The sequence below is a fragment of the Carcharodon carcharias genome, chromosome 4 (genome assembly GCF_017639515.1).
Source record: "Carcharodon carcharias isolate sCarCar2 chromosome 4, sCarCar2.pri, whole genome shotgun sequence".
Taxonomy (NCBI): domain Eukaryota; kingdom Metazoa; phylum Chordata; class Chondrichthyes; order Lamniformes; family Lamnidae; genus Carcharodon; species Carcharodon carcharias.
In genome coordinates this window covers 163,515,032-163,530,315 of record NC_054470.1, presented here as the reverse complement: position 1 = coordinate 163,530,315, position 15,284 = coordinate 163,515,032, and the positions used below count along the sequence as shown (strand labels likewise).

Sequence of the window (15,284 nt, the reverse complement as noted above, 5' to 3'; positions counted from 1 at the left end):
ATTCCATCCATGCAAGTCGGAGCAACAGCCCACTTAGCACTTGGGCTTACCAGCAGCATGTTAATGAGATCCAGGATTCAAAATTGTTCCAACAGATTAGCACAGCAGCAGTTCCATTTTGGACACTAGAAAATTGCTCCAAAAATTCTGAAGTGTCTATCCCACGTAAAAGTTTCTAACAGCACAACACTGGCATCTACTTGACAATGTGGAAAATTGCCCTGGAATGTCCTGACCACAAGAAGGGGAAGTAGAGGCATAGTAGTATTGTCACTGGACTAGTAACCCAGAGATGCAGGGTAATACCCTGGGGACCCCAAATCCCATCATGGAAGATTGTGGAATTTGAATTCAATAAAAATCTAGAATTAATAGTCTAATGACGACCATGAAACCATTGTTGATTGCTGTAAAAGCTCGTCACTAATGTCCTTTAGGGAAAGAAATCTGCTGTCCTTACCTTGTCTGGCTTACATGTGACTCCACGCACACAGCAATGTGGTTGACTCTTAAATGCCCTCAGAAAAGGCCTAGCAAGCCACTCAGTTGTAACAAACCACTAGAAAGTCTATAAGGAATGAAATGGGACAGACCATCCGGCTCAACTTGGTCACTGGAAACAACAGCAGCAAATTCAGCCTTGTCGACCCTGCAAAGTCCTACTGACATCTGGGGCTTGCGCCAAAATTGGGAGAGCTGTCCCACAGACTAGTCAAGCAACAGCCTGCCATAGTCTTACTCACAGAATCATACCTTACAGATAATGTCCACCATCATCACCAACCCTGGGTGTGTCCTGTAGGTCAGACCCAATGGATGTGGCAGTACAGTGATGTACAGTCAGGAGGGAGCTGCTCTGGGAGTCCTCAACATCCACTCCAGACCCCATGAAATCTCATGGCATCAGGTCAAACATGGGCAAGGAAACCTCCAGCTGATTACCATGTCCTACCATCCCAGCCACCATCGCCCCCCCCCCCCCCCCCCCCCCCCCAGGCTGATGAATCAGTGCTCCTCCATGTTGAACACCACTTGGAGGAAGCACTGAGGGTGGCAAAAGCACAGAATGTTCTCTGGGTGGGGGGGACTTCAATGTCCATGACCAAGAGAGTGGCTCGGTAGCACCATTACTGACTGCACTGGCTGTGTCCTAAAGGACTTAGCTGCCAAACTGGGTCTGCAGCAGGTGGTGAGGAAACAAACGAGGGAAAAACATAGTTGATCTCATCCTCACCAATCTGACTGCCGCAGTTACATCTGTTCATGACAGTATCGGTAGGGGTGACCTTCTTGTGGAGACAAACTCCCACCTTCACATTGAGGATACCCTCCATCGCATTGTGTGGCACTGCCACCGTGTTAAATGGGATAGATTTCAAATGGATCTAGTAACTCAAGACTGGGCATCCATGAGTCGTTGTGAGCCATCAGCAGCAGAATTGTACTCAACCACAATCTGTAATCTCATGACCCGGCATATCCCCAATCTACCATTACCATCAAGCCAGGGAAGCCTAAAGAGTGCAGGAGGGCATGCCAGGAGCAGCACCAGGCATACTTAAAAAATGGGCATCAACCTGGTGAAGCTACAGCTCAGCACTACTTGCGTGCCAAACAGCAATGCAGCAAGTGATAGACAGAGTTAGCTATTCCGCAACCAACGCATTAGATCTAAGCTCTGCAGTCCTGCCACATCAAATTAACTGAAGACTATTCAGCTGGTGGGCAAATAACTCACTAGAGGAGGAAGCTCCACAAATATCCCCATCCTCAATGATGGGGGAGCCCAGCACATCAGTGCAAAAGACAAGGCAGAAGCATTTACAACAATCTTCAGCCAGAAGTGCCAAGTGGATGATCCATTTCGGCCTCCTCCGGAAGTCCCCAGTAACACAGATGCCAGTCTTCAGTAATTTGATTCACTCCACGTGATATCAAGAAACGGTCGAAGGCACTAGATAACGCAAAGGCTATGGGCCCTGACAATATTCCGGTAATCGTACTTAAGACTTGTGCTCTAGAACTTGCCAGCCAAGCTGTTCCAGTACAGCTACAACACTGGCATCTACCTAGCTATGTGGAAAATTGCCTAGGTATGTCTATACACAAAAAGCAGGACAAATCCAACCTGGCCAATTACCACCCCATCAGTCTACTCTTGTTCATCAGTAAAGTGATGGAAGAGGTCATCAACAATGCTATCCAGTGGCACTTGCTTAACAATAACCTACTCACTGATGCTCAGCTCCTAATCTCATTACAGCCTTGGTTCACTGACCTCCAGAGACAGCGACTGCCCTTGACATCAAGGCAACATTTGACTGAGTTTGGCATCAAGGAGCTCTAGCCAAACTGGAGTCAATGGGAATCCGGGGGGAAACTCTCCGATGGTTGGAGTCATATCTAGCACAAAGGAAATGGTTGTGGCTGTTGGAGGCCAGTCATCTCAGCTCTAGGACATCACTGCAGTTCCTCAGTGTAGTGTCCTAGGCCCAACCATCTTCAGCTGCTTCATCAATGACATTCCTTTCATCATAAAGGTCAGAAATGGGATGTTCGCTGATGATTGCACAATGTTCAGCACCATTTGCAACTCCTCAGATACTGAAGCAGTCCATGTCCAAATGCAGCAAGGCCTGACAATATCCAGGCTTGGGCTGACAAGCTGCGCCACACAAGTACCAGACAATGACCATCTCCAAGAAAAGAGAATCTAACCATCACCCCTTGATATTCAATGGCATCGCCTTCGCTGAATCCTCCACTATCAACACCCTGGGGGTTACCATTGACCAGACGCTGAACTGGACTAGTCATATAAATACTGTGGCTAAAAGAGCAGGTCAGAGGCTGGGAATCCTGCAGCGAGAAACTCCCCTCCCAACTCCCCAAAGTCTGCCCACCATCTACGAGGCACAAGTCAGGAGTGTGATGGGACACTCTCCACTTGCCTGGATGATTGCAGCTCTAACAACACTCAAGAAGCTTGACACCACCCAGGACGAAACAGCCCATTCGATTCGCACCCCTTCCACAAACATTCACTTCCTCCACCATTGACACACACTGGCAGCAGTGTACAAGATGTACTGCAGGAGCTCACCACAGCTCCTTAGGCAGGATCTTCCAAACAACAACCACTACTATCTAGGACAAGGGCAGCAGATGCATGGGAACACCATTACCTGCAAGTTCCCCTCCAAGCCACTTATCATCCTGATGTGGAACTACATTGCCATTCCTTCACTGTTGCTGGGTGAAAATGCTGGAAACCCCTCCCTAGCAGCACTGCAGGTGTACCCTATGTCACATGGACTGCAGAGGTTCAAGAAGGCAGCTCACCACCACCTTCTCAAGGGCAATTAGGGATGGGCAATAAATGCTGACATAGCCAGTGACACCCACATCCCATGAATGAATTTAAAAAAGCCATGAATGAATTTAAAAAAGCAGGACAAATCTAACCTGGTCAGTTATCATCCCATCAACCTAATCACGATAATCAGTAAATTGATGGAAGATGTCATTGATAGTGCTAGCAAGTGGCATTTACACAATAAGCTGCTCACTGATTTGTTTGGGTTCTGCCACAGCCACTCAGCTCCTGAACTCGTTGCAGCCTTGGTCCAACCATGGACAAAAGAGCGTAAATTGAGTTGTGTTGGGAGTGACTGCCCTCGAGATCAGGTCCACATTAACCATCGTGGCATCAGCAGCTCTAGAATTGGGAAAACTGTCCACTGGTTGGGGTCAAAATTAAGACAAAGGAAGATAGTTGTGGTGGTTGGAGGTCAGTCATCTCAGCCCCAGGACATCACCGGAGTTTCTCAGGGTCATGTCCTAGGCCAAATCATCTTCTGCTACTTCATCAATGACCTTCCTTCCATTATAAGGTCAGAATTAGGGATATTAGCTGATGATTGCGCAATGTCTAGCACCATTTGCACCTCCTCAGGAACTGAAGCATATACATATGCAGCAAGACCTAGACAATGTTCAGGCTGGGGCTGATAAATGGCAAGTAACAATCATGCCATACCAGTGCCTTGCAATTACCACCTCCAACAAGAGAACTTAACCATCGCCCCATGACTTTCAATGGCATTACGATCACTGAACCCCCACGATCAACATCCTGGCCAAGGTTGGGGGTGGCGGGGGTGTGGTTCCATTAATCAGAAACTGAACTGGACCAGCCATATAAATACTTTAGCAACAATATCAGATTGGAAATTCTGCTAAGCCTTCCTAGTAAAGCCCAAATGCCTGTCCACCATCTACCAGGCACAAGTCAGGTGTGTGACGGAATAATCTCCACTTGCCTGGATGAATGCAGCTCTAACAACTCTCTCAAAACTTGACACTATCCAGGACAAAGCAGCCCAGTTGATTGGCACCCCATCCACAACCATTTACTCCCTCCATCAGCAACACACAGTGACAGTTATGTGTACCATATACAAGATATATTGCAGCAATTCACCAAAGCTTTTGGCAGCACATTCCAAACCCACGGCCTCTACCACCTCGAGGCACAAAGTATGCAGATGCATTGGAACACCACCACATGCAAGTTCCTCTCCAAGTCACACGCCATCCTGACTTGGAACTATATTGCTGTTCCTTCATTGTCGCTGCACCAAATCATGGAATTTCCTTCCCTGTGCTTATTGTGGGTGTACCTACACCAGATGAAGTGCAGCAGTTCAAGAAAGCAGTTCACCACCACCCTCTTAAGCTCATTTAAGCATGAACAACAAAATGGTGGCTTTGCCTGTGATGCTGACATCCCAAAATATTAAAACGCTTATCCTATTGATTAAATTTACTGCAGACTATGCCAGATTACTGAAAATGATTTTACAAATGGTTTCAAAATACAAATGAGAAATCAAGTATTCAACTACTGTACTTATTCTTCTGATGCATTTTGCGTGATATTTAGTAACACTAAATTAGCTGTTTGGAAGCTGGGCTGTTATTGTATGGCCCCAGATTGGAGAGATAGGAACATATGGCGATAAGCCATACTCTTTCCAGTATACATGCTAACAATAAAAAAGGTTGCTGCTTGCCCAGATACATGATATAGTAATCACCTTTGATCAAGCTGTGGTTCAAAGGAAGTGCATATTGATCTATGGAAGCTGCTTTTGCTTTGGGTGTAGTAAAAACTATTGGAAAGTAGCCAGAATTATTACATTCCCTCAAGGAAAGATAAGGAAAGTGACTTGCAATTAATAACAATAGAACAGTGTAACAGAAATATTTATTTATTTATTTACAGTGTAATTCATGCCATTTTATGGTAATCACTTGGTCCAGACAAGTTAATAAGGAATGGCTGCTGAAATAAACCTACTAATTTCTCACCCTTGAATGACTTTCATACAAACTGAGGCCAAATAATTATGCAAAAATGTGCTTTGCTAACCAGACATTATATATTTCTATAATAAAGAAAAATGAGAACATTCATAAAGTTTGAATTTCACACATTGGTTTTAGAATGTTAGGTTTAAAAATACTTAAATTAATGATGTGAGATTACCATTTTTAAAACATCTCTTTTAATTATTATAACTCAAGGGAATTCAACCGATCAGTGAAGAATTTAAACTTTTCCTTCATTATCTTTACATGCTTTTTCCATTAACTTCAATTAGAAGTGATTTTGTCAACATTATATTTGTCATCTAGCCTTCATTAGCCATCCTTTGCACAAGCATGTAAAGATAATTGTAGCCTTGTAACTTAACACTATGGTCTTGGCTTGAATCAATTATGCAGATGATTCGGCCTCTGTTTACTCGCATTCTTCTGTAAAAAATAAAAATAATTTAATCACAAATTTTTTTTTAGGATAGAAATCTGAAATGGTAACATGATCCTAAAATAGTATAAAACTTTTGCCACATTTATAAAGCAGCTACAAATTCAATTTTGAATCAAATTGGAAAGCTTTTGAATTAGGCGAGGCCATGTAAACAGCACAAAGCTGATTATTGCAACTGTTAACTGGTAAACCAGTGTAACATTGATTTGAGTCTACTCTGCAGCAAAATAACTGAGTCTGTGACTGTGTGAACACAACTAATAATGCTAATTATTCTTTGTGGGATCCTAAGCTGCTTGGTTTTCTCAATTCATAATATAATGCAAGTTGTCTCAGGATATTGAGCCAAACTGCATGCAAGCACCAAGTTTAAAAATGCTACTGTCGGGTTTCAATTACAGTTACCAGTTTGTAGCTGTTGAAACCAATGTAATTTATAGCAGGTTGGAAGTTGAATCAACAACCATGTAAAAGTAGTACAATATTTCATTGTAAATGCTTGATTCAGTAAAGTTTTTCCATATGTGAACTTTATTTAAATTTAGACAATATACAAAATACAAAAGGGAATTCCAAAAGAAAAGTGATATATAGAACATAGCAAAAACTGATTTCCACACTTTATACAATAAACGTAGACAACGCTAAACATAAAAGTAACAAGTAAATTACTTAAAAAGACAGCACTTTTTGAATTTGGCCTCTAGAGAGAATGGTTTAATAAATAAACTGAAAATGAAAACCTCATCTTTCACCAACATTTTGCTTAGCATCCTACAAGATGTATTTTCTAATTTTTTCACTTACAGTAAATAAAGGATGATTTACATGGTAATATGCTTAAGTTTTATTTGATGTCTAGGAACAAAGGACTGAAATATGAAAACATATTTGCTCAGTATATGTTACATTGAGTCACAATAATGAGGGGAAATGGATAAATACGTATTCTCAATCTGCAAAAGGAGGCAGCAATTTCTGATCGAGTGGAGCAGGACGCCTTTCAACTTGGTGAAAATTTACTACAGTTATAACACTGCAAATGATAGCCCTGCCACCATTCAAAATAGTGCAATTACGATGGTCCATTTGCTAAATGTTCTATTATTCATCATTTCTTATATTCTTCCCACTTCCTTGTCCCTTATCAAATTGCACAGACCGAACTTTGCAGCAAATCCATTAAAATCACTTGAGTAAATGTTTTACCTTTGAGGATTCAGAAGGATCTTTCAAAAGAAGGCTTTGTTTTAATAATCATCTGTCCTTAATTCTAGGATTCTATTCTTCAGGTGTTCTTATTATGTAGGCTTCATTGCCAGCTTGTTGCGACAAATGCAGGAAACAAAAAAGACAAAAAAATCCATAGTTTTTGTTGCCACATAAAAGACAAAAAACCTTTATAAATCAGACAAGTTTTTAATGAAATCATCACTGCCAGACGAAATCCTTCCATTGATGGAAGTGTCGGTGTTTGTTTGCAATAGGGTTTCCACTTTTCTTCAAGACAACAACTGCAAGTAGGGCCAGTCCGTCATCTTCCCCCACACTCTGTTGCAGCTGCTACCGGTAGAATGCTGAATAAGTCTCTCTTATCTTTAAGTTTATGCCATGACTAAAGAAAAATGAAATCAAAATTGAATTAGTGCATCTTGTATATATTCCACTGCTATTATTAAAAACACAACTATGTACCTGATCAACTTAGGCATGGTAGTGCTGTCATAGACATTGGAAGTTCAAATCCCACAATAGTAAGTTGTGAAACTGAAACATAGAATTCTGGTACATTACGGCCTAGTGCCAGAGAAAGTCACTGAGAAAGCCATGAGATCGTAATAAATACTCAACTAGTTCATTTTTCACCAGGTAATGGATCCTACTCAAAAACAGGATTAATGAAATATTAAGCATAAATGTGATACCAACTGAAATCCACTGAGACAAAGTTATGTTGGTAAACGCCTTACAAGCTGCCAGGCTAACATAAAAGTGTTAACATAAAAGCAAAATACTGCGGATGCTGGAAATCTAGAACAAAAACAAAAATACCTGGAAAAACTCAGCAGGTCTGACAGCATCAACATCTAACTGTATCCCTCTCCGCAGATGCTGTCAGATCTGCTGAGTTTTTCCAGGTATTTTTGTTTGTGTAACATAAAAGTGTAACTGATTCGCTAATGTCTTTTAGGGAAGGAAATCTCCCACCCTTACCTGCCTCTTGCCTATGTTTAATTCCAATCCAACAACAATGTGGCAAACATTTAAATACCCTATAGAGTTGCTTAGCAAATCACTCTGGTGCATCAAACCATCTTACAAAAAGCACACACCTAGCCCACTTGATCCTGCAAAGCCTTCCGCACTATTAGGGGACTGGTGCCAAAGTTGGAAAAACTGCCCCACAGACTAGTTAAGCATAAACCTGATAATTATACTCTTGGAATTATATTCATCAGCAACCCATAGCATATCCCGTTCCATCAGGAGGACAGGGACTCATGAGGTGGGGCATAATGGTACCAATCCTGGGTAGTTTACCAACTAGTAAATGTACTCCTGGAGGTTTCATCACATGAATTGTCCCCACGCTCTTGCCATTAGACACCAACACATCCATCCTTGTGATACATTTCCTTCCTACACCAATTGGAAATCAAAAACACATTACCCAATTGGATGAGGTCAAGCAACCCTTTTCTCCCATTTTCAATATTTTTATATTTGGTAAAGAAAAGTGTTCAAAGAAAATGTCAAAACCACCCAATCTTTTTAAATGTCCTGATGATTTTTTGCCAGGATTGCAAACAACAGTGTCCTAGAGATTGATCTTCAATTCCTGGAGACCTCAGGCCAATCCTGGAGGGTTGGCAACCCAATCCTGGGAGTGGAGGTGCAAAGCGACCTTGTAAATATTCAACCATGGCTCTAGGCCCAGTCAATTATAGGCAACAACATTTGCTGATTACTATCCACTGGTGAATCAGTGCTCCATGTTGAACATCAGTCAGAGTTAGAGGAAGCACTGAGGGAAGCAAAGGCACAAAAAGTGCTGTGTTAGGAACTTCAATCTCCATCAAGTATCTGCACCACTGACCAAGTTATGAATGACTTAACCACCAGATTGGGTTTGCAGCGGGCAGTGAGAACATCATGAGGGAATAACTGACTTGAACTCGTTGTTGCCTATGTCCCTAATGATGCATCTATCCATGAAAGCATAAATAGAAGTGATCACCAAACAGTCCATGTCATGTCTTCACAACTTAAATTGTGTAGTACTGCACCAAGCTAAATAGGATAATTTAACAGAGCTAGCAGCTCAAAACTAACCATCCATGCTAGTGCTATTGGGCCACCACTGGTAGCAGAACTGTATTCCCCCACAATTTGTAAGTTCATGGATTTACACACCACACTTCTCTATAACTACCAAGTCTAGTGACTAACCCTAGTTCAATGGTTGGTGCGTGACTTGGTGGGGAGTTGGGCGGTCAAAATTCTGAAGTTCCCTCCCCAACAAACTGGGCACCAGTAAGCAGTTATTTGTGAGGAAGTGCCACTTGATAGCACTGTTGACCACTCCTTGCATTACTTTGCTGATTAGGGTAGGCTGATCAAGCAGTAATTCTCAAGGCTGGATTTGAAAAAACATACTGCGTAATATTCCATATTGTCAAGTAGGTGCCAGAGTGTCAGACATACCCAAAATGAGGTGCCAACTTGGGAAAGCTACAAAGCAGAATTATATGCATACTAAATGGCAAAAATCAGTAGACAAAAACAGCTAAATGATTGCACAACCAACAAATCAGGTCAAAACTATAATCCTGCCATATCCAGTTGTGAATTTTGATGTACAATTAAGCAATTAATGAGGAGGAGGAGTTTCCATGAACATTCTCAACCTCAATGATGGCAGAGCCCAGGACATGAGTGCGAAGATGAGGCTGAAGTACTTGCAAGCATCTTCAGCCAGAGTTTCCAAGGGGATAATTCTTCTCAGACTGCTCCTGATATTCCCACCATCACTGTGTATAACCAATCTGATTCACTCATGATATTAAGAAACAGCTAAGTGTACTGGACAAGGCAAAGGCTACAGGCTATGACAACACCCTGCTTTAGTGCTGAAGACCTGTGCTTCAGAACTAGCCATAGTACCCGTAACTTAACTGTTCCAGTAATTACAACACTGGCACCTACCTGACAATATGGAAAATTGCCCAGTATGCCTTGTTCAAATCCAATCTAGAGAATTACTGCCTGATTAGCCTACTCTAATCAGCAAAGCAATGCAAGGAGCTGTCAACAGTGCTATCAAGTGGCACTTCCTCACAAATAACTTGCTTACTGATGCTTAGTTTGCTGGTGAGGGAACTCCAGCATTTTGACTACCCAATTCCACTCCTAGTCACACACCAACCTAATTTGCACACACAACTCTGTCCTTTAATTGTCACAAGGTCAAAATCCTGGAGTTTCCTACCCAACAGGATTGTAGGATTACCTTCATTTTAAGAAAAAGAGTTAGTTTTAAGTAAGTTATATCTGTATTTGTGGGTGTTAGGAATACACTACAAGTTTTAGCTTTAAGTTTAATCTACATGTTTATTTGTGGGTTAAAAGGGTGAAACCTGGGTTTCATTTTATTTAGAGTTTTTCTCTGTGAGATGGAGTCAGCAAGTCTAAAGTTTTTTTGTATACCTGTATTTTAATGAGGTTTTACAACCCTTGAAGTGGGTTAGAGAAGTTAAAACAAAGTAGGGAAAACTGTGTTGATGCCTAGCAAAGGGGGCCTACAGAGACAGAGGGATACAGAAAAGCAATTTGAGTTCTGTTGGTCTGTGGATACCACAGGGTAAGGAAGCTGGACAGGCGAGGGAAGTGCAGAGAGCAGATTTCCCAAAAGAACAGAAGAAAGTTCCAGAAACCAGGGAGTGGGGACAAAAGAAAGTCCCAAGAATACAGTTAAGTTTAGGACCATGAACAGGAATCTGGAACAGTTCCTGTTGAGAGTGGAAGTAAAAGCAAGGAGCAGGGGGAAATGCTCAGAATGAGAGAGAGAAAGCTGCAGAAAGCAGTCTTCAAGGCAAAGTGGATTTGCAAGAAGCCAGAAGATCCAAGGAGACAGCCAAAAGTCAGTGTGTTCTTACTACAGGCCTATGAAGCAGTGGTATTCTGTTGACATGGCTGAGTCTCTGAGCAAGTGCATGAAAGGCAAAATTTGAATGCACGTGATGATCCAGGGGAGAGGAACATCGGAGGGAGAGATTGAAGCCTGGAGATGGATTGTTGTTGAAGACGTCCGAGAGAAAGTGTCGTTTGGGAGAAGATTCCAAGGTGAGTTCTTCGAGCATTGAGACTGGAAACTCTCATGGGAAAGCGAGAGTTTCCATGAGACCAGTTAGCTTGTAGCGTGACGAGAGTCTGGGGGAGTTGATGAGAGATCCATAGCATCTCCTTTGGGTGGCATGTGTCACTTGATCTTGGAGAGTGGTGTGTCTGACCACAAGTCACCTATTGGTTTACATGGACTGTATATTTACTGTGAACCATAAGGCATAGGAGCAGAAATCAGGCCATTCGGCCCATCGAGTCTGCTCCACCATTCAATCATGGCTGATAAGTTTCTCAACCCCATTCTCCCGACTTCTCCCTGTAACCTTTTTTCCCCTTACCAATCAAGAACCTATCTATCTCGGTCTTAAATACACTCAATGATCTGACCTCCACAGTCTTCTGTGGCAATGAATTCCATAGATTCACCACTCTCTGGATAAAGTAGTTTCTCCTCATCTCTGTTCTAAAGGTCTTCCCTTTACTCTGAGGCTGTGCCCTCGGGTCCTAGTCTCTCCTACTAATGGAAACATTTTCCCCACGTCCACTCTATCCAGGCCTTTCAGTATTCTGTAAGTTTCAATCAGATCCCCCCTCATCCTTCTAAACTCCATCATTAGAACATTAGAGTATAAGATAGATTTTTTAAACTTGTGTTATCCTTGCAAATCTGTTTATACTTGTAAAAGATATGGCTGTGGGTGAAGGAGTGCTGTAATATAGTTAATCTTTTTCTTGTTTAATAAATGTTTTATTCTTTTGCTAAAAGTTCATCAGCAGACTCCTGAGAGTCTGTTCAGTAGTTACCCTCCACATTTCTAAACGAAAAATGAAAGTTAGGATCTATCAAGCTGGATTCCAGCCAGGGATTTGACTTGTCCAATGCTAACACTCACCACAAACTGCAGCAGTTCAATAGGGTGGCCCACAGTTATCTGCTCAAGGGACGCTAGATGCAGGTGTTCAAAAACCATGAGAGGTCTAGACTTAACAGATAAGGTGAAACTGTTTCCATTGGCAGAAGGGTAAAGAACCAGAGGGTGTCTATTTAAGATGATTGGCAAAAGGAGCAATGGCAACATGAGGAAAACCATTTTTACACAGCAAGTGGATAGAATCTGGAATGCAGCACCTGAGTGTGGGGAGGGAGCAGATTAAATTGTGGCTTTCAAAAGGATTTGTATAAGCATCTGAGGAGAAAATATTTACAGGACCAAGGGAAAAGGGCAGGTGATTGGGACTAGCTGAATTGTTCTTGCATGGACACGATTGCTGCAACCATTCTATGAAATAAGTCATAACTTATGAAAAATGATTCAAATAACAAGTAAATTTTGTATACATATTGAAATCTATCACAGTTACACTTGTGTAACTTATTAAATGCCCTCAGGACATTAACAGCAGCAACAGAAGAATTGCTTGTTTATTTTTGGAAATGTTACTGCAGTATTGTCCAGTTTTCTTCATTTAGCTACTGGCGCTTTCTTTGTAAAATTATTCATGCTAAACGATGGGCAATATTTCTGCTCCTTCAAAGTTGACTTAGTGAGACCTTGAACTTGGGTAGGAATGCAAGAGTTGGGGGTGAGAAACACAATAGATAATGAGTTGGGATGAGCAAGACTGCAGAAAGAAATCATAGACCCCAGTGATCATGCTGCAAAGCACCAAACTGCACAAAATTCTCATTTCAGCTCAAATATTATTTGGGATAATTTGGGTTTATTTTGTTTTTTAAGCTAAGCATTTTACTGGCAATGTAGCTACTTCTTTTGCATTCTTTAGTACATGCTTAACTAACACTTGAAATCCTAAATCTTCACCCTTATTGAGCTCCATTTAAAACACACTAAGCAAAAAATCATTACATTGACATAAAAATATCAATTGCAGTGAAAAAGAACATTTAAAAGAACATCTTTCAATTCTCTTCTGCTGTTTAGCAGTTTCATAATTCACGAATGGGGCAGTGGCAGTTGATGGCAACATGAGGAAACTGATATATGGCCCAGGAGATGTATAGTGAAGATAGGCATTGAGTGAAATGTGTTTTAATACACTCTGCTATAAGAATGCTATGTTACAAATTTGTAACCACAAATCCCTGATCTGAAAAGTGCTCCTGCTTGCAAAGAAAGGGGAGAACATCCAGAGTTAGAGTCACAAGATGGATCAGGAGCAGAAAATGTAATAGGTGTAAAGAACTAGGTGTAAAGTCCTACAAGAGAAGGGGAGGTACTAGACCTAATCTTAGGGATTGAAGCTGGGCAAGTGGTAAAAGTGTCAGTGGGGAAGCATTTCGGGGGTAGTGACCATAATTCTAAGATTTAAGGTAGTTATGGAAAAGGACAAAGATGGACCGGAAATAAAGGTCCTGAATTAGGGGAAGGCCTATTTCAATAGACAGGATCTGGCCAAAGTCGACTGGGAGCAACTACTTGTAGGAAAGTCTACACCAGACCAGTGGGAGTCATCCAAAAAGTGAGAGTTCAGGGTCAACATGTTCCCAAAAAGGTGAAGGGTAGGACCAATAAGTTCAAGGAACCCTGGATGTCAGGGGATATAGAGGATTGGATAAAGAAAAAAAAAGGCAGTTTACGGCAGATACAGCTGGCTGAAAACAGTGGAAGCCTTAGAGGAGTATAGGAAGTGTAGGGGGGTAACTTAAAAAAATTAGGAGAGCGAAGAGGGGGCATGAAAAAAACACCAACGGGCAAGATAAAGGAAAATCCTATGGTATTTTATAAAAATATTAAGGGCAAGAGGATAACCAGGAAAAGAGTATGGCCCTTTGGGACCAAAGTGGCAATCTGTGCATGGAGTCGGAGGACGTAGGTGATGTTTTGAATGATTACTTTTCATCTGTGTTCACTAAAGAGAAGGGCGGTGTAGGTGTAGAAATCAGGGAGGAGGACTGTGATATGCTTAAACAAATTAGCATTGAAAGAGAGGAGGTATTAGCGGTTTTAGCAGGCTTAAAAGTGGATAAATCTCCAGGCACAGATGAAATGTATCCCAGGCTGCTATGTGAGGCAAGGGAGGTGGTTTCAGGGGTTCTGACACTAATTTTCAAATCCTCTATGGCCAGAGGACTGGAGGGCAACGAATGTAGTATCATTATTCAAGAAGGGTAGTAGGGATAAACCAGGTAATTACAGGTCAGTGAGTCTAACATCAGTGGTAGGGAAACTACTGGAAAAAATTCTGAGGGATAGGATTACTCTACTTGGAGAGGCAGGGATTAATCAGGGATAGTCAGCATGACTTTGTCAGGGGGAGATCACATCTAACAAATTTGATTGAATTTTTCAAGGAGGTGACTAGTTGTGTAGATGAGGGTGGTGCAGTTGATGTAGTCTATATGGACTTCATTAAGGCTTTTGACAAGGTCCTGCATGGGAGAATGGTCAAGGTGGTAAGAGCCCATGGGATCCAGGGCAATTTGGATCCAAAATTGGCCTAGTGCCAGAAGGTGATGATTGAAGGTTGTTTTTGCAATTGGAAGCCTGTGACAAGTGGTGTACCGCAGGGTTCAGTGCTGGGACCCTTGTCATTTGTAGTGTACATTAATGATTTAGACGTGAATATAGGAGGTATTAGTAAGTTTGCAGATGATACGAAAATTGGTAGTGTCATAAATAGTGAGGAGGAAAGCCTTAGATTACAGGATGACATAGATGGGCTGGTAAGATGGACAAAGCAGTGGCAAATGGAATTTAATCCTGAGAAGTGTGAGTTGATGCATTTTGGGAGAACTAACAGGGCAAGGGCAAAGAATGATAGGACCCTAGGAAGTACAGAGGACCAGAGGGGCTTGGTGTACATTTTTATAAATCCCCGAAGGCAGCAGTAAAAGTAGATAAGGTGGTTAAGAAGGCATATGCGATATTTGCCTTTATTAGCTGAGGCACAGAATATAAGAGCAGGTAAGTTATGTTGGAGCTGTATAAAATGCCAGTTAGGCCACAGCTGGAGTACTGTGTGCAGTTCTGGTCGCCACACGGGAAGGCGATGGCGCAGTGATATTGTCGCTGGACTAGTAATTCAGAGACCCAGAGTAATACTCTGGGGACCAGGTTCGAATCCCACCACAGTGGGATGGTGG

At 41.9% G+C, this 15,284-nt stretch overlaps 1 protein-coding gene across 2 annotated transcripts in view; it reads right to left on the bottom strand.

Annotated features, from left to right (window-relative positions):
- Positions 1-5,257: 5,257 nt before the first annotated feature.
- The window catches only part of tent2 (terminal nucleotidyltransferase 2), a 105,670-nt gene continuing 95,643 nt past the window's right edge, over positions 5,258-15,284 (bottom strand). The window contains exons 15-16 of one of the 2 annotated variants that reach the window (XR_005942857.1): positions 7,046-7,451; positions 5,258-5,820 (exon numbers count right to left, since the gene is read on the bottom strand). Coding sequence is in view for 1 of the 2 variants with exons in the window: in XM_041186638.1 (XP_041042572.1) it covers positions 7,371-7,451 (81 nt within the window). In the remaining variant the exon portion in view is untranslated. Of the gene's footprint in view, positions 5,821-6,349; positions 7,452-15,284 lie in introns of those variants that run through there. The other variant, XM_041186638.1, reaches the window with a different exon arrangement.